This window comes from Pleurodeles waltl, chromosome 3_1 (genome assembly GCF_031143425.1).
Source record: "Pleurodeles waltl isolate 20211129_DDA chromosome 3_1, aPleWal1.hap1.20221129, whole genome shotgun sequence".
NCBI classification, from domain to species: Eukaryota; Metazoa; Chordata; class Amphibia; order Caudata; family Salamandridae; genus Pleurodeles; species Pleurodeles waltl.
Window position 1 is genome coordinate 1,778,619,186 of NC_090440.1, and position 18,918 is coordinate 1,778,638,103.

At 43.6% G+C, this 18,918-nt stretch overlaps 1 protein-coding gene across 2 annotated transcripts in view; it reads left to right on the forward strand.

Moving 5' to 3' along the window:
* The window catches only part of MAP3K13 (mitogen-activated protein kinase kinase kinase 13), a 305,117-nt gene that overhangs the window by 252,756 nt on the left and 33,443 nt on the right, over positions 1-18,918 (forward strand). For both annotated transcript variants that reach the window (XM_069225803.1, XM_069225804.1), the window contains exon 10: positions 9,075-9,212. In XM_069225803.1, the coding sequence (XP_069081904.1) occupies positions 9,075-9,212 (138 nt within the window). The remainder of the gene's footprint in view (positions 1-9,074; positions 9,213-18,918) is intronic.

The following is an 18,918-nucleotide window of genomic DNA, read 5'->3' on the forward strand; positions in this document are numbered from 1 at the left end:
CTGGTAGGGCAGCGTGCAGCCCACAAGGCGGCCAATATCTTGTACGCTTTGCCCCCGAATGGGGTCAATCTGAAGTAGCGTGCAGCCAAGGATGTTGTTCCTGGAGTATTCGGCCCCATTGGTGGAGGTGAGCAGACATTTTGTGTGATGGCCGCACAGTCCTCCCGAATGTCAACATTTTCTGAATGGCTTCATAATAACTCCCACAGGGCTCAGAAGTAGGTCTCTGTTGGGGAGAGGTCCCCAGTACTGTGCAGGAAAGAGTCAAATGAGGCAGATGGGAGACAGGATGCCTCCAGATGGTGGAATTTGTCCGGGAGCATCTCAGACCATGTCCTGCTCCATCGGCGCCTAGCCACGCTCCCCCCTCAGTAATAAGTATCCCTGAAATAAATGTAATTTGCCATTTTGTGCTGAGCAAAAAAATAAAAATTTAAGTAAGTTATGTATACATTTTTGCTTATTTTAGTAGATAGTTCTGACACCAAAGTTGTACTTACAAACATCTTCTTCATAAATTAATTAAAGATGAGAACATATTATTTCACAGCAAAATCAGTGACAAATCCCAAGCTACTTATTTAGGATTGTTCTTTTATTTTCCAAGGAAAATGTACATGACTTTTTGCTAAAGTAGTGCAACAGTCAAAAAAGTAATACAACAAACACACTTAAATTTCAGAACGTATACACGTTCAAAATATGGAGTCTAGCTTGGTAAGTACCACTTTTTCAGAATGTAAGGTGGTATATTCAGGATACCAGAAGTGCATATGGCTATTCGGGAACTAAAAGCAACTCTGTCAAAAATTATCAATCCAACACATGTTGGCATCCAGTGAACAAGCCCATCTCCCTTATGTACTTGGAAGTCAGGCTCTCACATAAGAAATGTAAAGCCAAAAGACAAATTTTTCAAACACATAAAATAATCATAGGTTACGAGCAGTACTAGTTATCTATTCCAGTACCTCACAGTGTCCCACAGGGGCGATAAGCACTATCTCTCGACAGAATCAAAGACTTCAATTGTATAAGTACATTTTGTGCCTAACCAGAACACTTTGGTACAGTAGCTTTTGAGATGCCATCAGCTTGGGAATGGGCAAAGGCCTTTTGCCCAGCCGTGTTCGCCTTTTGACTCCTTCTATGCCACAGTGGTGGAGAAGAAGGGTGCTGGCAATGTAGGTGGTGTAGGACTGGTGGAAAAGATCACTGTGTCTTCCCGTAAGCTGAGTGTTGAATGGAGGTTGAGTTGATGAGGCCTGTTTTCAAGGCTGAGGGAGGTAACTGGCAAGAGAGTAGTTAAAAAGACTTAGGTCTGGCCATTTTAAAGATGGTGCAGTGCCATGTTGTTTTCCACATGTGGTGTATGTGTTGGATGCTATAACCACAGAGGAGGAGAGTGTAAGCCAGGTTTCTGTGATGAAAAGAGCATCTATGGTTATGTTTGTAGTGTCGGTGTGGGAGTTGGAATGGAGTGTATAGTGGTGTTTGGGTGACACATGCTGATGTATGGCTTACCTTGGTGAGGAACACCCTGCCGGGCTGGCCTGAAAGGTTGTAGATGGTTGGAAAGAGTGTTGTCAGTCACTCATCAGATGTATGTTGTGAAATGGAGTGATGTCTCGTCAAGTAAATATGGATGCTGAGAAAATCAGAGCTATCTTCTTCTTTAGATGGAAGCTGTCAAAATTATGGGGGTCATTCTGACCCCGCCTGGAGGGAACCACCAAATGACCGCACCGGCCATTCTGGCTTTCCCGCTGGGCCGGCGGGCGACCGCCAGAAGGCCGCCCTCCGGCCCAGCGGGAAACCCCCCTCAACAATGAAGCCGGCTCCGAATGGAGCCGGCGGAGTTGTAGGGGTGCGACAGGTGCAGTGGCACCCGTCGCGATTTTCAGTGTCTGCAAAGCAGACACTGAAAATCTTTATGGGGCCCTGTTAGGGGGCCCCTGCACTGCCCATGCCAGTGGCATGGGCAGTGCAGGGGCCCCCAGGGGCCCCACGACACCCGTTCCCGCCATCCTACCGCCAGGAACAGGATGGCGGGAAGGGGGTCGGAATCCCCATGGCGGCGCTGCAAGCAGCGCCGCCATGGAGGATTCCCTGGGCCAGGGGTAAACCGGCAGGAAACCGCTGGTTGCCCTTTTCTGACCGCGGCTTTACCGCTGCGGTCAGAATGGCCCAGGAAGCACCGCCAGCCTGTTGGCGGTGCTTCCGCGGTCCCCGGGACCGCCAGGGTCGGAATGACCCCCTATGTCTGCTTGCCTGGCTCCTTCTTTTGAAGATATTTGAGTAGGAAACTGTGGGAAAGTACTGTGACTTTTTGTACAGATGGATGCTTCCTGTTGACACTGATGCAGGGAAATCTGGTTATGTCTGCTTGTTGAGATGGATGATGGGAAATGAAGTCTTCTGCTGGGTTTCTTCTTTTACAGATAGTTTTGGAAAACAACCATTGATATGGCTTTCGGTACAGGCAGATGCTGGGAAATGCAGTGATGTTTTTTCCTGTTGAGGTGGATGCTAGCAAATATGGTGAAGTCTTGTTTAGATGGATGCTGGGAAATTATGCCTGCTTCTTCTTTCAAAGGTAGTTTTGGAAACAATCAGTAATATGAATATCTGTATAGACGGCTGCTGAGAAGTAAAAAAAATATCCTCTTGTTGAGCTAGATGCTGGAAAAACATGTTCTACATCCAAAGACTGACCACGTAAAATAAGCCTTGCTCTTATTTATTATTGTATTAAAATGTACAATTTCTTATCCAACCTATCCTGATTGCTTATCAGTTGAAAACTGGAATAATATGTTCCTTTCCGCAAGCAATTGGTGCAGGAAATATAATGTGTTCCTGGTGACATAGGTGACATAAGATAACATTTTGTAAGGACCTCACCTCAGGAGTTCACACTCCATTTCATGTCTTATTCCTTTGCCTTAAGTCTTTAACCTCCATTTCCTCCTCAGCTCTTCTCTCATTTTCTTCACCCTGCTGTCGGCCTCCTCTCCTTCCGGCCACCTCCATTCTCTCATCCTTTCCATCAAATGTTTTTTCCCATCAGCTCATCCACCCCTCCTGCTTCCACTACCTTGCTCTTTCAGTTGCAGAGGCTGAACTGCCAACGAAGTTGCATTCCAGGGCAGTTGTGCCTTCTTGCTCTCCATCAGCCTTTTAACCTGTATCTAGAAGTACATCTGTCTCGCGCAGTGGCGCTACAGCCTCAGGTGTCAGATAACTGAACTGCATGAGCAACCGAAGCACGCCACTTCCACTCGGTTTTCCCTGACCTCTACAGGAGTGACTGAGTCCTCTGGATGTGCTGCTAAAGTGTTGTAGGTATTTCACCACAGGTCTGAAGGTATTTTTCAAAACAGTCCCTGGCTAAATTTATCTGCTTCTTTGGATTTATCTTGATGTCACATGCAGATAACATGCAGATTATTTTCTCCTAGGCTGCTCTAATTTTAAGTATCTCTGACAATTGTTGTGTCTTTCACTACTGCAGTACTCTGGATGAAGACCAATTCCCTTAAGCTAAATGGTGACAAAGCTGAAATGTTGTCTTTTGGTAAATCCTGTTTCATATGGTCCCTGTGAGAAATTGAGTTGTTTGTTGGCTGGGGTGTGAACTCTTGTCAAGCAACAACCACAATTCTTGTCAGGGTGAGGCACACCCAAACCCCAAATTAACTTGTGCTTGCCCCCTGGTAGCCAGGCACGGAGCAGGCAGGTTAGCTTGAAGGCAGTGTGTAAATTATTAGTGTAACACTTCAAACAGTAAAACTGTGAAAACACCACACAAAAAAGGATTCCACACCAGGTTAGAAAAATAGAGCTTAATTTAATAAATAAAACAAGACCATATTGACAAAAATCCAATCAGTAGAACTCTTTATGATTTTTAAAAGAATAAACTGCAGCATGACGCCTAAAAGCATAAAGCGCCAACTGGGGATATCTGGTCCTGCCGTACCTGGACAAAGTCACAAGTTCTGGCCGAATGCGATGGAGTGCGGGCTGGCTACAGGGACCAAGTTAGGTCCCCTGAACAAAGTACCCTGAATCCTGGTTGCGGAGCACTGTGTGGAGCCGCGTCAGAGATGTGCTGTGCAGCTCAAGGGATGCATCAGTTCTGAGGTGCGGCGAAGTTGCGATGCAAGGTCTTGTTTTGTCTGCAAGGATCCCATCAACAGGGCTTGTGATGCAAAGTCCGATGTTCGGGATGCAGTGCACAGCTGGCTATGCATAGCGCCTGAAGAGCTGCATTGTGGAGTCCGGTGTCATCGACGAGAGATGTAGGGACCTTGGCCGTAGATGCGCTATGCCTTCCAGGTGATTCATCTGTTCAGAAGACTATGCAGCTGGTGCAGGTTTTCATGTTGGGCCCAATCCACGTAGCACCTGCGATGGATTGGTTCTCCTCGAGAATGCCCCAATCTGTAGAGGAGATGCGCTGGTTCTTCGCGGGGATATGCCACTCAGCAGAGGTAAGAGCTGGTAAGCATCATAGACCCACTTCCAGGGGTCCAGGACTTGGGTGGTACCACCTGGCAGGGTAGAATCACAGATGGTAGAGTCCAGGTGCAAGGTTGTTGGAAATCTGTTATGTCCGGGAGGCTTCAGATCAAGAGGACCGCAAACTAGCCCATGGAGTCACTTTGGGGTCTAGTTCGGGAAATGCAGGTCCAGTGCTTCTCACCCAGGCAAGAGGGCAGCAGGCAGCAACAGCAGGGCAACAGTTCCTTCAGAGCAGCAGTCCAGCAGAATGGCAGTCCTTGTAGCAGTCCATTTTCCTGGCAAAGTATCCATTGGCCCAGAAGTGTAATGAAGTGGTGGTGTCTCAGGTTCTCCTTTTATACACAATTGTGCCTTTGAATTGGGGGAGAATGGTTGCATTGTTTAGCGTTCCGTCCATCATCTGTTCTTTTGCATTTGTCACCCCCAAGTGGGTAGATGCCCAGACGTGGATCCCATGCTCACTGTTCCACTGGTATCAAGCTAACCTAGCTGATGAAGGGTGATACCCTGAAACTGGTCATAGGATGCTTGGTTCCGGGCCAGGGAGGACCCGGCTTGGCAGTTCGGGCTGGACTGTTCCCATGGGGAAGAGGGTCAAGACTAATTTGCATATGGCTAGGTCCAAACTGGGGTGACATGGTGAGCAAAAAAACAGTGATCAGGGGAGAATGTTTGCATTGTTCAGCATTCCGTCCATCATCTGTTCTTTTTGCATTTGTCGCCCCAAGTGCGAAGGGTATGCCCAGACGTTTGTCCCGTGCTCACTGCGCCACTGGATTCAAGAGAGCCTAGCTGATTAAGGGTGATACCCTAAAACCGGTCCTAGGATTCTTGTTTCCAGTTCAGGAAGAACCTGGCCTGCCAGTTCAGGCTGGACTGTTCCCATGGGGAACAGGGTCAAGACTGATTTGCATATGGCTAGGTCCAAACTGGGGTGGCGTGGTGAGCAAAAAAACGATGGATTAAACCAAGATCTTTGTGACTGGGGGAGAATGTTTGCATTGTTCTGCATTCCGTCCATCATCTGTTCTTTTTGCATTTGAAGTGAAGAGAAGCTTCTACAGATGTCATACTCAAAGTACGGCCAGGGGCCACATGCGGCCATCCTGACCTCACATACGGCTCCCAGCTGAACAACCACACTTGGTTGCTGAGAGCACAAACATTCATAAAGATGTTAAATGGGCAAGCATTTATTTACACTAATTGAAATAATTTTCAAAATGAACATAGAAACAGTCATGCCTCTTCTCAGTCTGGCAACAAGCCCAATACTGAACCAAGAGGCAAGTCAGGTATCACAAGGAACCCTGTAGGTGGTCTGGGTTGTTATTATAGATGGGCAACATTATAGTTTAATAAATCAAACAACACACGTGAAAGTTCTATACACCTCCCCGGCGCTTCTTCTAAGTTGGAGGGGGTCCACGAGGCCCCCCTCCAGGAGCCACTGATGGTCCTGGGGACGGTCACTACCCAGGGCCGGCTCCTGCTATGTCCCGGGTTGCCTACCTCCGGTACATAGCTGTTTGCTGAGGCTTGGCAGCAGCTTTCCAAACACATCAAACACTTCGGTTTTTGACAGCAGGACCTGTCAAGCAGGTCCTGCTGTCAAAACCCAAAGCGTTCATCTCTGTCCCCTGCATTCATGCAGGGTACAGAGATGAAATGCTTCAGCAACCACAACACTACTGCTTAAAGCAGCTCTTTGGTTGCTGATGCAATGGGACTGCCAGAAGGCCTTGAGGCTTCCCCAGTAGTCCCTGAAAGCCCATAAAAGACTTTAAAAAAAAAAAAAAAAGAGTTACAAAAACAAAACAAATAGTTCAGTGTGAAGGTCACCTTCACGCTGAGTGTTGAGGGTTCGAGTCCAGCCGGACTGGTTTCCCTCTTTCTTTTTATAAATTTTTACTACAAATGTTTAAGGCTCCTACCGAAAGGTAATCTTACCGTTTTTAAATGACAAATACATTTTTCTTTTTAATTTTTCCTGAAATATCTCATTCTAAATATGTCATATATCAAAACCTAAAAAACTCCTGTCACTTTCTATCTCTTTCAGTCTTTCTCCCACTCACACACCCATTCAGATACTTATGCACTCACTCACAAACCCACTCACACCATCGTGCACCCACCCACTCACAGCTCCAGTCAGACCCTCACGCACCTACTCACAGACCCACTCAGACTGTTACCTCAAGAAACTAAAACTCGTGCCCACGCCAGTCACTGCTAATTACCACACAAATTACGACACTCATGACATCTTTGATAACATCATTGATAATATCAATGTAATATTTACAGTAACATTTTCAACAAAAACACTGTGCATGGCAGGGGTGTGAGTTATAGTTACCTTAGGGCACAAGTTTTAGTTACTTGAGGTAATTATTACTGGTGAATTCCTATGGTTTTATATGTTTAAAATTTTAACCTAATTATAACGTCACTGTAACCTTTGTTTTTTTAAGTTAATTTCCATGTTTAAAAAAAAAATTCTATTTCCTAACTATAACATCCCTGTAACATTTGTTTTTTTCAGTGAATATATATATATATATATATATATATAGTTCGTGATCATCATAAAAATAAGTTGGGTGAAAAGTTATAGGGTTCTTAAAAAAAATGGTCTCTGATTGCTCTGGTCTACTGGAGGATTGCCTCATATCTAGAATGGCCAATCTGTCAGTGCAGGTTTTCTCCATTGTTTTTTTTTATAATATGGGCAACACTTAGCAATTTGTTACGTAAATATAACATAAATATGCTGTAATGTTTATATAATACGTGGGATTCTGTTATCCCTGTATAAATGCACCTCACTAATGTCCTTATAATCAGTAACTAGCGATGCACCAAGTTGCCAATTATAAAGAAAAGATGTTATAACTTGAAAATTGTAAGTTATTACAGTCGAGTTTTGATGTCACAATGCCTTTCTGCCAGAACCAGCAGCCAGGTGAAGGGCGGGTCAGGTCACAGAGCATAACTGAAGGAGCTGTTTAAAGCAGCGAAAATAGAACATTGCTTTTCGTTCTTCTGCTATTTTTTAGTAACATATAATGACAAGCAGAGATATGTTTATTTTTTTGCACTTGTTAGATTGAGAAAAGCTAGCATCTTTCTGTATGTTTCTACACATTCCGAGCTGCTGCAGCTTTTTATTTTAAACTGACTTGTATCGAACTGTTTCCAATATCTGTTTGCAACAAATATTTAACAGGTTTTGATGTGCACTAGAGATTTTATTTTTATCTTCATGTTTGCAAACATGCTCGTTGTTTCATATCAAAAAGCTCCAAACCAAAGTTTTAAGTGGTTTGTGGAAAAAGGTGATGGTGTGACCATGTATTATGTGAGATAAAGTACCCCCTGGCGTACATGATAAGGATATTGCAAGTCACTTTGGAGTTCCATAACCTTAAAAAGGAACTTCTATATGGTTAAGAAACTCCTCTGTGACTTGAAAGATCCTTATAATGTATGACAGGGTGTACTTTATCTCTTCTTTGCAATATTTATATATACCAGTGTTCTCAAAGGATAAGTTCCCAAATTTTGGAATAAAAACCAAAAAATAATACTCATTATTTGCACATAGAATTAAAATAACTTGAGTTACTGTGATTACAATAAAACGTCAAATATTTATGATACATCAACATAGTTTTGGAAAGGTCCACAACAATTTGTAAAAAATCATTTTAACCACCAGGCCAAACTATTTTTAAAGCTACAAACGTTAATGTTGTTCAAGGAAAATGTGTTTTGGTTGGTAAATAGTACTAAATGATTTTCATTACAATCTACCAGCACATGCGATTTAAAACTATTTATAATTAATTAGTTTAACTTTCATTACCTTTTAAGAAGATCCTCATGTTTTAAAACAGTGAGATTACCTTTAACAACTTTCTAAAAGTTGGTATTAATAGCAAATATGTTCATGTTTTCCCATTAATTCCCTCTCAAAATACGTTATTAACAGTTTCCCCAATTTCATGACATTGGTCACATTTTTGGTCATAAAAATGCCCAATTTTGTAGTTAGTTAAACTGTAATGCTGACTTTGCCACTTATTGATTTGCTGTCATGTTCAGGTAATAAAACCTCCTGCGGCATGGGCACGCGTGTGGCACAAGCACTGAGCTGCAGGTAGCATACATCTGTATTTTGAATGAAGATCATTAGGAGTGTTTTGCACTGCAGCCTAAACAGAACCGCTTTGCAACAACTTGTTGCATCATACCAGACCACTTTCATAATAACTCTAATGGCAAAATATAGGGAGGCTTAAATCCAGCAGTAAATTAATAAAAATGCAAAATCTCAAACACAACATACTTTCCCCACTTACACTTCAAAATTCCAGTGCAAATGAGATGAGAATAGAAAATGAGCTCTACAACTGCACACAATGAAAGCACTGATATAAGCTCCAAGTAAAAAGTGTCATTTTTATAACCATGTTTTAATATTTAGCAAAGCAAGGCATTGATTGAAAATATAATATGATTATATTTGTTGCTTGTTATAGGCGTGAACAAGCAGTGGAAAAGAAATACCCGGGAACGTACAAGCGGTACCCACTGAGACCTATTGTCCACCCAAATGCTGTTGAGAAGCTAATGAAAAGAAAAGGCACACTTCATAAGCCAGGGGCTCAGTGCAAGCGGTAAGACAGTGAACTTGTAATATTTGTGTATATGAATTATTCCGCTAATAAGAGTTTGTTGCATAGCAGCGCTAAATTACTAACTCCTGCTTTTATTTTTTCCATTAAAAGCCATTAGTGTAAAAATGGGTATTGAAGCCTTGAGATTCACTGTTTTGACATCAGGCCAGTGTAAAACCTGATTTAACTTTTTTTCACTGCTCTGACATAAGACCAGGCAAAACACTGGAATCTAAATGGATGGAGAGCCGTAATTTCCCCCTGGTCTTTAATGGAGTGAGTGTCATGGAAGGTGCCAGGTAATATAATTCTAAAATGTGAGAGTGAGGGAGGATAACAGGACACAAAGAGGGAAAAATCACTAAGGTATTTTTCATCCTTAAAAACATTTTTACAGCTGTAAATCGCTAGATTTACAGCTATCTGGTATCCACAAAAAAGCACATATCACCGGCACAAATGCATTTACTACAGTATATGCAACAACTGTGTACAGTTATGTGGTAATGAACTTCACATAATGGACTTAGAGTAAGCAGATCACGGCATGCTTCGCCTTCTGAGCTTGTCAATGCGGACAGCTCCTTTCTGATTATATCCTACCCTAGAAATGCGTATAAATTTGCTCCATCGAAATGCTTGAATATATCTACTTCTGGGGTCGGAAGGGTAATAGAACAACCGTCAATCTTTGTTTTCCCCATGGAGAACTAAAAACTGTACAGTTGCATAGCAAAGCTGCTTTTCCTCAGTGTGGACTGCAGTGTACATGCAATTGCCCACTGGGGACAGCAGTGTAAAAAAATGTCATTGCCAGTGGTATGCCTGGGAACCTGTGAATGGCGCGGCTTTCCAGGTGTCAATGACTGGAAAAAAAATTATGTATTACTTTTTGTGGATTGGGCCCCATGTTTTATATCAATATTTAGGTGAGGTAAGGGAAGAAGAGTGCCAAAATAGTAGGACACCAGGAAAGGGGCACCGCAAGAGATCTTAAAGCTTTGTTTTTAATGGTTCCCCTGTGACACCTCTAAATCTGCTCAGCTGAAGGGGAGATGTTTTGAGAGCATGTATGTCATAAAATTGTACATGGGTTGCCATGAAAAAATTTGTTTTTCACCTCAAGGTTCCAGGTGGAATCATAGATGGAAAATAACCCATCTATTGACTGTTACTCAGCTATATGTTTATATGTCACCTGCAAATAATGCATTGTATAATAATAGCATAGCTGAAATCAAGGATTGTAAGTTCTACTTGTGTAAAAAAAGTTAGTGGGCTTAAAAAACACAAAGCCTAAAGGTATGTCTTATAACTCGCCTGCAGCCACCTCTTAGTATGAAATGCTCTGAGAAGTGATCAACTTAATGTGCACTCTGCTTCAAATGGGAAGCCTTCACAAGGACATGCCAGTCTGCCAGCAACAGTCTATATTGCCTCCTCAAATGTTTAATTTCTGGTAAAGTCTTTAAGAATGGGACCATTAAATACTATACATGCCTTTTTCATTACTACTCCTTTTTGATTACCTACAATAGCCACCTGTAATAAAATAGAGGTCTGCCACTTAAGGCTCCTTACTAGAGGAGTGTAGCTTTGTCCATAAATGGGCAATCCATCTAGTGAAGGTAAGTGCTGGAAGAACAGCGTGAATATTATATCAGGAAAAATCAAAAGAAATAGCTGTTTAAAAAATTCCCAGTTAAATACATCATACATGTGACTTTTTTGTCCACCTAACTCACATTTTACTGGCACTTATTTAAAGCATTGCATTGGTGACATGAAATCAACACTGAACCACAAAACGACTTAAGCATTTACAGTTAGGGACAAATAATATACATTTTAAAATGATAAAAATGAGAGCCATGGCCACTTGGAATGCGAGTTGCCCATATATAGGAGCATCTGGGAATCACGTAAATTAGAAACCACTCAGGGAATACCTCAAAGGCGCCTCTGTTAAAACATGCTAGAATTGTTTGCTCTGCGTAACTGCTAAGAGCGTTGAAAGACTTGGATCAAAATGACTTACCAAGAAAGGGCCATATAAGAGCTCTTGAAGGGGCATGGATGCTATTTTAGACATGGTTTTTGGGGGCATATAAAGAGCAGAGCTTATAAGGAGACACTTGCGAAACCGTTACAGCCCATGACCCTGAGGGATGCTAATATAATTGTACTACCCAAGCCAAACCATAAAGTGAGAAAGATGTGGGTTGCATAGGTCACAATAAATGACTAATGTGGAATATAAGATATTGGAAAAGATGATTGTTGCTTTGGTGAAGAGGTGCTTCATACATCTGCTAGAGACTTCTAGCTGCAGATTCCTTACCTTTAGAATTTCCTCTTGGAATCTGGAACTTTTGCAGATAAATATTTTCTGTGCCCCATCGGGTCGTGGGGTTCGGATCCGCGTGGTGTTGTCGGAGCAGTCTGTGGTCCTTCCGTGCCAGTTAAAGCACAGATCTGGAATCAAGCTAGCCTCTGTCTTTTTTGACAGACCTGTTTTTGACCCTTTTGTCAAGAAGACATTTTTGTCAGTGCAGGAAGATGACATCTAGGAAGACTGAGTTCAAGCCGTGTGGTGTCTGCCACCGTGCCATGTCTGTGACAGACCCACACCAGGTATGTCTCTGGTGCTTAGACGGAGACCACGACTCAAAGTCATGTTCCGACTGCCGGCCATGGCTCCAAAAGTTTTGAGGAAGCAGTCCCTGATGCTAATGGCAGTTGATGTCAGCGTTCGCAACTCCATAGAGGTGACGGTCCCGGACGAGGAAAAGGTTGCACGACCGCTCCAGGAGACCCAAGACCTCTTCATCTCATTCGAGGTCCTCTGAGCACTTGGGGAAGAGGCACAAGAAGAAGTCCAAGTGGACTTCGACTTCACTTTGCCCGTAGGCTGATGAGGTGAGTCAGGAACATCGATGTTCCAGGCACGGTTCAGAGTGTAGGAAGCTGGCCTGGTGTGTACCTAAGATACTTACACCTTATACCAGGTCCAGGTATCCCCTAGTAGCATAGTGTAGGCAGTGTCAAGAAGCCAGGCAATCTAGAGTTAGCTGTGGATGAGCAGCCAAGGCTTATCTAGGAGACCAGCAAAGCTCATGCAATACCACATTAGTCAAACAGCACTTACACACATAAAAGAAAATACTCAGTGTTAGAAAAATAAAGGTACTAGACCTAGATCTGCCGACGGTGCCGGTCAGGACTACCCTCCTGACACAGGTGCTTCAGCTGGGGGTTCCCACATCGGAACTAATGTTACCCTTTAATGAAGCCTTCCTGGATGTCCTGCTGGAGACCTGGTCCAGACCCAGCACAGGGGCACCTGTAAATAGAACAACTGGCCGCTGCCATCGCCCAGCTCTGGGTGATGCTAGCTTCCTTACACAGCACCCCACCTCAGAGAGCTTGGTGGTCCAAGCCTCCACCTTCCATGGCGCCTTCCCTTCCGCTTCCACGGATAGGGAATCCAAGAAACTGGACCAGGTATGGAAAAAGATGTTCTATTCTTCCAGCCTAGCACGGAGGTCAGTAAACACCTCATGCATACTGGGCCGTTTTTCCCATACTCTATGGGATACAGTGGTGCAGGTGCTGCCTCAGGTCTCGGAGGACATGCGGGGCACTCTCTCACAAGCAGTTAAAGATGGGAGAGAGGCAGCCAAATTTACCATTAGTTGTGGTTTTGGACACAACTGACTTGCTGGGTAGAACAATTTAATCAAAGGTGGCCCTTCAACACCACACCTGGCTCCGTACATCTGGCTTTTCGGGGGATGTCCAGGCAAACCTCATGGACATGCCCTTCGATAGGTCCCGCCTATTTGGCAAAAAGGCAGACTCCGCACTGGAGCTGTTTAAGGACTCCAGGGCTATGACCAAGTCCTTGGCCTCTTGGCAACCCCTTGCAACAGTCTGTCTATTGCCCCCTTCGAGGCTTTGGAAGGGGCGGGGTACACCACCCACAGACCATACACCGTCCTCTGCCAGGTTTACATCTTGAGCGGGGATGCGGGCGTGGTACCTTCAGACACAGCGGGTCTTGCCAGAAGTTGTCCAACACCCAGTCCCCCTCCTCCACAGCATCCAAGCCCTTCTATGTTGATTCTGCAAGACCATGTGTGTCCATTTAGAGGGAGGATTCAATTTCATCTCCCTCGCTGGCAGTCCTTAAAATCGGACCAATAGGTCTTGCATATCATACAGAAGGGCTATTCCCTCCCTTTCCAGTATTTCCCTCCCCCAATGCCTCCATCGAAAGTACAGCTGATGGAGGATCACTTAGTTTTGCTCCATGAGGACATTATGTCTCTCTTGGCCAAGAGAGCCATAAAAAGTGTTCCGATATAAGAAGTAGGCAGTGGTTGTTATTCCTGCTACTTTCTGATAACCAAAAAGAATAAGGGCCTTTGCCTTGTTCTGGATTTGTGGGACGTCAACCTCTTCCTCAAAAAGGAGAAATTCAAAGTGCTCACGGTGTGTATTTTCATATCCCCATTCTGCCTTCCCACTGGCGTTACCTGCAGTTCAAGGTGAGCCACAAATACTTTCAGTTTACCTTGCTTCCCTTCGGCCTTACCAGCGTCCCTCGGGTGTTGACCAAAGTGATGGCGGTGGACACAGTTCATCTGAGCAGTTTAGGGGTTTCAGTCTTCCCCTATCTTGACTAGTGGCTGTTGAAGGCTTATTCGCCCCAGATTGTTGTCACCCGCCTTCAGACTGCAGCGAATCTCCTGCCTTCGCTGGGCTTCACCATAAATATGTCAAAGTCACACCTGACTCCCTCTCAGATGTTCCCTTTCATCGGAGCCATTCTGGACACTGCAGTTTCAGGTCCATCCTCCTGAGCAGATAGTCCAGGATATTCAGTTTATGATTTACACGTTTCAACCTCTATCCTGGATTTCGGTGAGACAGACTCTGAGGCTGCTGTGCCTCATGGCCTCCTGCTAGTAAAACATGCCAGATGGCATCTGAGGGCTCTGGGTGGAACCTGGATTTCCAGTGGGCACAGCATCAGGGGAATCTCACCGACATGATTCAGATCTTGGAGAGAACTGCAAAAGATCTGCAGTGGTGGTTAGTGAACCGCAGTTGGGTCAGAGGCAGACTCCTCTCCCTTCCTCAACCATAGGTTACAGTAATGACAGATGCTTCACTTCTGGGTTGAGGTGGCGATCTGAGAGAGGTGGAGATCAGAGGCCTCTGGTCCCAGGCAGAATCTGGACTCCATATCAACTTACTGGAGCTCCAGGCGATCCGTCTAGCATTGAAGGCATTTCTTGCTGTTATCAAAGAGAAAATAGTGCAGGTGTTCACGGACAACATCACTCCAGTGTGGTACCACAACAAGCAGGACGAAGTGGGGTTGTGGACCCTTTGTCGGGAAGCCTTGCATCTCTGAACATGGGTGGAACAGCAGTACATAACCCTGGTGGTTCAACACCTGGCAAGTTCTCTGAATGCCAGGGCAGACCAACTCAGCTGTCGATGCCAAGCGGATCACAAATGGTGTCCCCATCTGCAGGTGGCACAAGGACTCTTTCAGCAATGGGGAGAGCCTTGGTTAGATCTGTTCGCCTCCGAAGAGAACGCACAATGTCTGCTGTATTGCGTGTTGGAGTTTCCATGGCTGCACTCACTTTGCAACACTATTAATGGATTTCAGGCCTCTTCTGCGCCTTTCCGCTCATACCACTTCTGCCCAGAGTTCTCGAGAAGATCAAGAATGATCAGGTCCAAGTAATCCTGTTGGCTCCGGAATGGGCAAAGAGAGTCTGGTATCCCAAGCTTCTGAAAATGAGCACTGATGCTCCGATTTGGCTGCCCCTTTGGGAAGGATTTCTGTTGCAGCACAAGGGGAAGGTTCTCCACCCAAACCTGTCCCCTCTGTGCCTTCATGCGTGGAGATTGAGCGGCAACAGTTGACAGCCTTCAGCATTCCTCCTGAAGTCTGTAAAGTTATTTTGGCTGCCAGGTGTCCCTCCCCTAAGATGGAAACGTTTTGTATAGAAAGCTCTATTAATCCTCTTTTTGCTTCTCTTTCTGACATTCTTCTCTTTGTCTTATCCCTTCCCCATTACGGCTCTGCCGTGGGCACTCTCAAAGGCTATCTTTCTGGCTGCCTAATCAGCCTTCATTATTCAAATCACCTATTGTACATAGATTTCTTAAAGGGCTTATACATATGTATGCTCCTACGCCCTTTGTTATGCCTTAGTGGGACTTAAATCTGGACCTCACATTTCTCATGTGTGCTCCCTTTGAGCCCTTACACAACTGTCCCCTCTGGATGCTCACCATCAGGACAGCCTTCTTAGTGGCAATAACATTTGCCAGGAGGGTAAGTGAGATGCAGGCTCTCTCATTTAATTCTAGTGAATCGTGTGTTGGGGATGTTGAAACTTGAGCTCTTGTCGCAGCCACTGCTCCACGAGCCAACACTCCTTTTTGTTAATAAAGGTTATTTCTCCTTTAATCCTGAAATCTTAAACAAACTGAGATCAATAGGAGATAAGGCTGAAGAAAATTATGTACTGTTATTGTAATGTGTTTTTGATCTGCTTCAATGTGAATCAATGATATCTTAATCTTGACGTTTGTATTAATAAACAGAACACATTCTTGCACTGACTGGTGAATCTTATCAAATAGAAAATGTTATATTGGATAGTCGTTCACAGCTTTCTTATAATGGATGATTTATTATATATATTTGTTTCCAACAACCACAGTCACAGATAGTATTCAATGGAATCACTCACATAGTACACTGCGTAGAGGGCCTTCTCTACACCCGCTCCTTGCTTACAGCTATAAACAGCAGGGGCGGTTCTTCACTGTGGGCTAAGGGGCGCCACCCTTTTAATTTCGCAAGCCATGTGAATTACTATTTAATATTGCAAAAAAGCCATTACCATCCACATGTGTCAGTCAGTGCCTTGCTTGCCTGATGCGACGTCTGTGTTAACGGACGCCAGGTAGTTTCATGAGACATACGCTTCTGAGCATTTGCCACTGAGATGGTTGTTCGGTCACAGACTTTAAGAAGGCTGCTATATGGGCTCACATGGTGCCAGACCTTCCCTGTAATATATGGGGGTCCTCAGTTACCGCTCACTAATGACACGAAGCAATGTTCAATTTTTAAAATTCCCCTGGTAAGTCCAGCATCAGCCTGTACTTCCCGGGGCTGCTTGTCAATTATGTGTAAAGCTGCCTCACCACGCCACCTTTTTCTTAGACGTCACAGGGAGGGGTGTGGTTTGCCTGTGCAGGTGCACACAGATTAGCATCTCCGACAAGCGGCAGCTCTCTGTATCCTCCCAGGCCTTGGATACAGGGCCACGATGCGGCTGCATGGCTCCTAACCTTGAACATTGCACTTGTAGCACAGGGAGGTCGGGCAAAGGGGTTGTACTGCCAGGAGGAAGGAGAGAGGCAGCTGCTGGATGAAGGGCCCAAGAGTGACTGGACGTTCTTTCAAGCCAGTGCTGCCTTCTAAACAGATTTGTAGTGGCTGCTGTTTAACAGGGTGTGAACGTTCAATGTGTGACAGCAATGCTGTCTGCGTGGGACTGCAGACTGTGATCTGTGTCAAAAACACAACATTAAGTCTTTGGAGAGTTTGGGTCCTAAACACGTGCAGTTTGCCAGCCTGAGCCACGGGACTCCTATCCTTTCACCCGTCCTTTCCCCTCATTGATCCTCTCAGCACCTCCATTGTGAGCTGCACGGACACAGACTGCTTGCTGTAACTTTACTGGTAAAAACATGGATGAACACTGAATGCCAAAAACATTAAGGCATGTTAGCAATTTAGTACTTCAAAAATGTAGATAACCTACTTATATAAAGTATCAATGTTTTGGTAGTGCCTCAGTTTATAGTCAATGATGATGCATCGAATCTGCACGATCAATTTAAATGCATTCATTGATGACAGTTGGACTTAAAGATCAGAAATATCTGGAAAAGTCATGTTCAATGTAGATATCTTAAAGATGTGAAGGAAAACAGCCGACACGTGTTTCGCCTTCTTGTGGTAGATGCACCTGGGGCTTTTTTAAGGCTGCAAAAAATAAATAGTGGTTAAAACAGATAGTAAAACAGTCAAGAGAATGAAGATGTGTGCAAAGTAAAGAGACTAACATAGAATAGCCCATTGATTCAGTGATAGAAGAGACAAAAAGAAAAAAGGTAATCTTTAGCTAAAGATCATTTTCCAAGCGATAGTCCCATACTCCTAACCCAAAACTGTGAAGTAACCTGTAGATGGGTGTCCATAAGAAAAAGATGTTCAGGGTTCATGCTCATAAAGTTGTGACGGTTTTAAAAGCAAGAATGGTGCTGGCAGAGAGAAGTGACTGGTTTCAATCCCATTAGTATTTATGTATTGATAGGAGTTGATCAAAAGAATATTTACAGTGATCATTAAAGTGAAAAAGTATCATACCTAGTATTGTTCATAATAAGTATTTTTTTTAATTAATGTGATTGATCTAAATGAAAACAATATATCATAAGTGCATAGTCTCCTCATTAACAATTATTTGAACATATAGGTAACAAATATGATACAAGCCTATAATAAGAGGACTTTATAGATAAGTCATCTAATATTGCAGGAGTTATGTAATTTTCCCATATCGAAACAGATAGATGTTTGAATTGACTTGATATAAAAAGTCTTTCGTTGATTTTTTGATACAGGATTTAGACAGATTGTAATATTCTCTATATCTTTCTATGTGAAATCTCACTTTTATGTTCACAAGGTGAGCAAAATTAATGTTATGTTCTGAGTCTATCAGATCCTATATCAAGAGCCTCAAGAGGAAGCTTATTATGTCAAGTCAATTCAAATACCTACATGAAAATCACACTTTTTTTAAATAAGTATTCTCGAGGCAACTTTTCATAAATCGATAAGAGGATGCTGGGGTTGATACATAATTGACTAGATGCTTACAAGTGAAATGTACAAAGCATCGAACAAGTAAAGTATATGCAATATTGTAGCGACTTTTGTATTTTGAAAGCGAGTGTATAATGGTATACTAGAAGAGAATAATCTACTAGGCCATATAGATATCATGAGTACCATTATAAATAGGTTATTAAATATCCCAAAGAAAGAACACTCACCAATTTCGTAGGAAAACAATGTCTCTGGATTAATCCTGTGAACACTTGTACGGCGTCCTAGTCGGTGCCATATTGAATGGAAAGGTTTCAAGAAGTCCTTCTCCTATTTTATTTAAGCAGTGGGAGATGAAGTCCTACCACTATTTCCCTGTGGGACTGGAAAGAGTGTGAGAATTGCGTCGGCCATCTTGATTCGATCGTGTTTGTCTATGTTAGCATTTTAGTTCCTTTTTATATTTCACAGAGTTTTGGATAGCTCCAGAATGTTTTATTTCTCTAATTTTGGTGTAACATAACAATGTTGTTTAATATGTACTTTGAACTGAGTTGCTTCCATGTGCTTATAACGGCCACAATTGGAGTTGAGGCTGAGGGCAGTGCAGGTTTCTCCCAGCGCCTGTCAGTGGGCCAGAATAGAGTTCAGATAACATGTTCATCCAGACCTTAGCCTCTCTGCAGAGCAATGCTCATGTGTTCTAATTGCAATTGTGATTCTATGCAAATGTGTGTGAAAATGTTGCACAGCTGTCAAAATATTGGT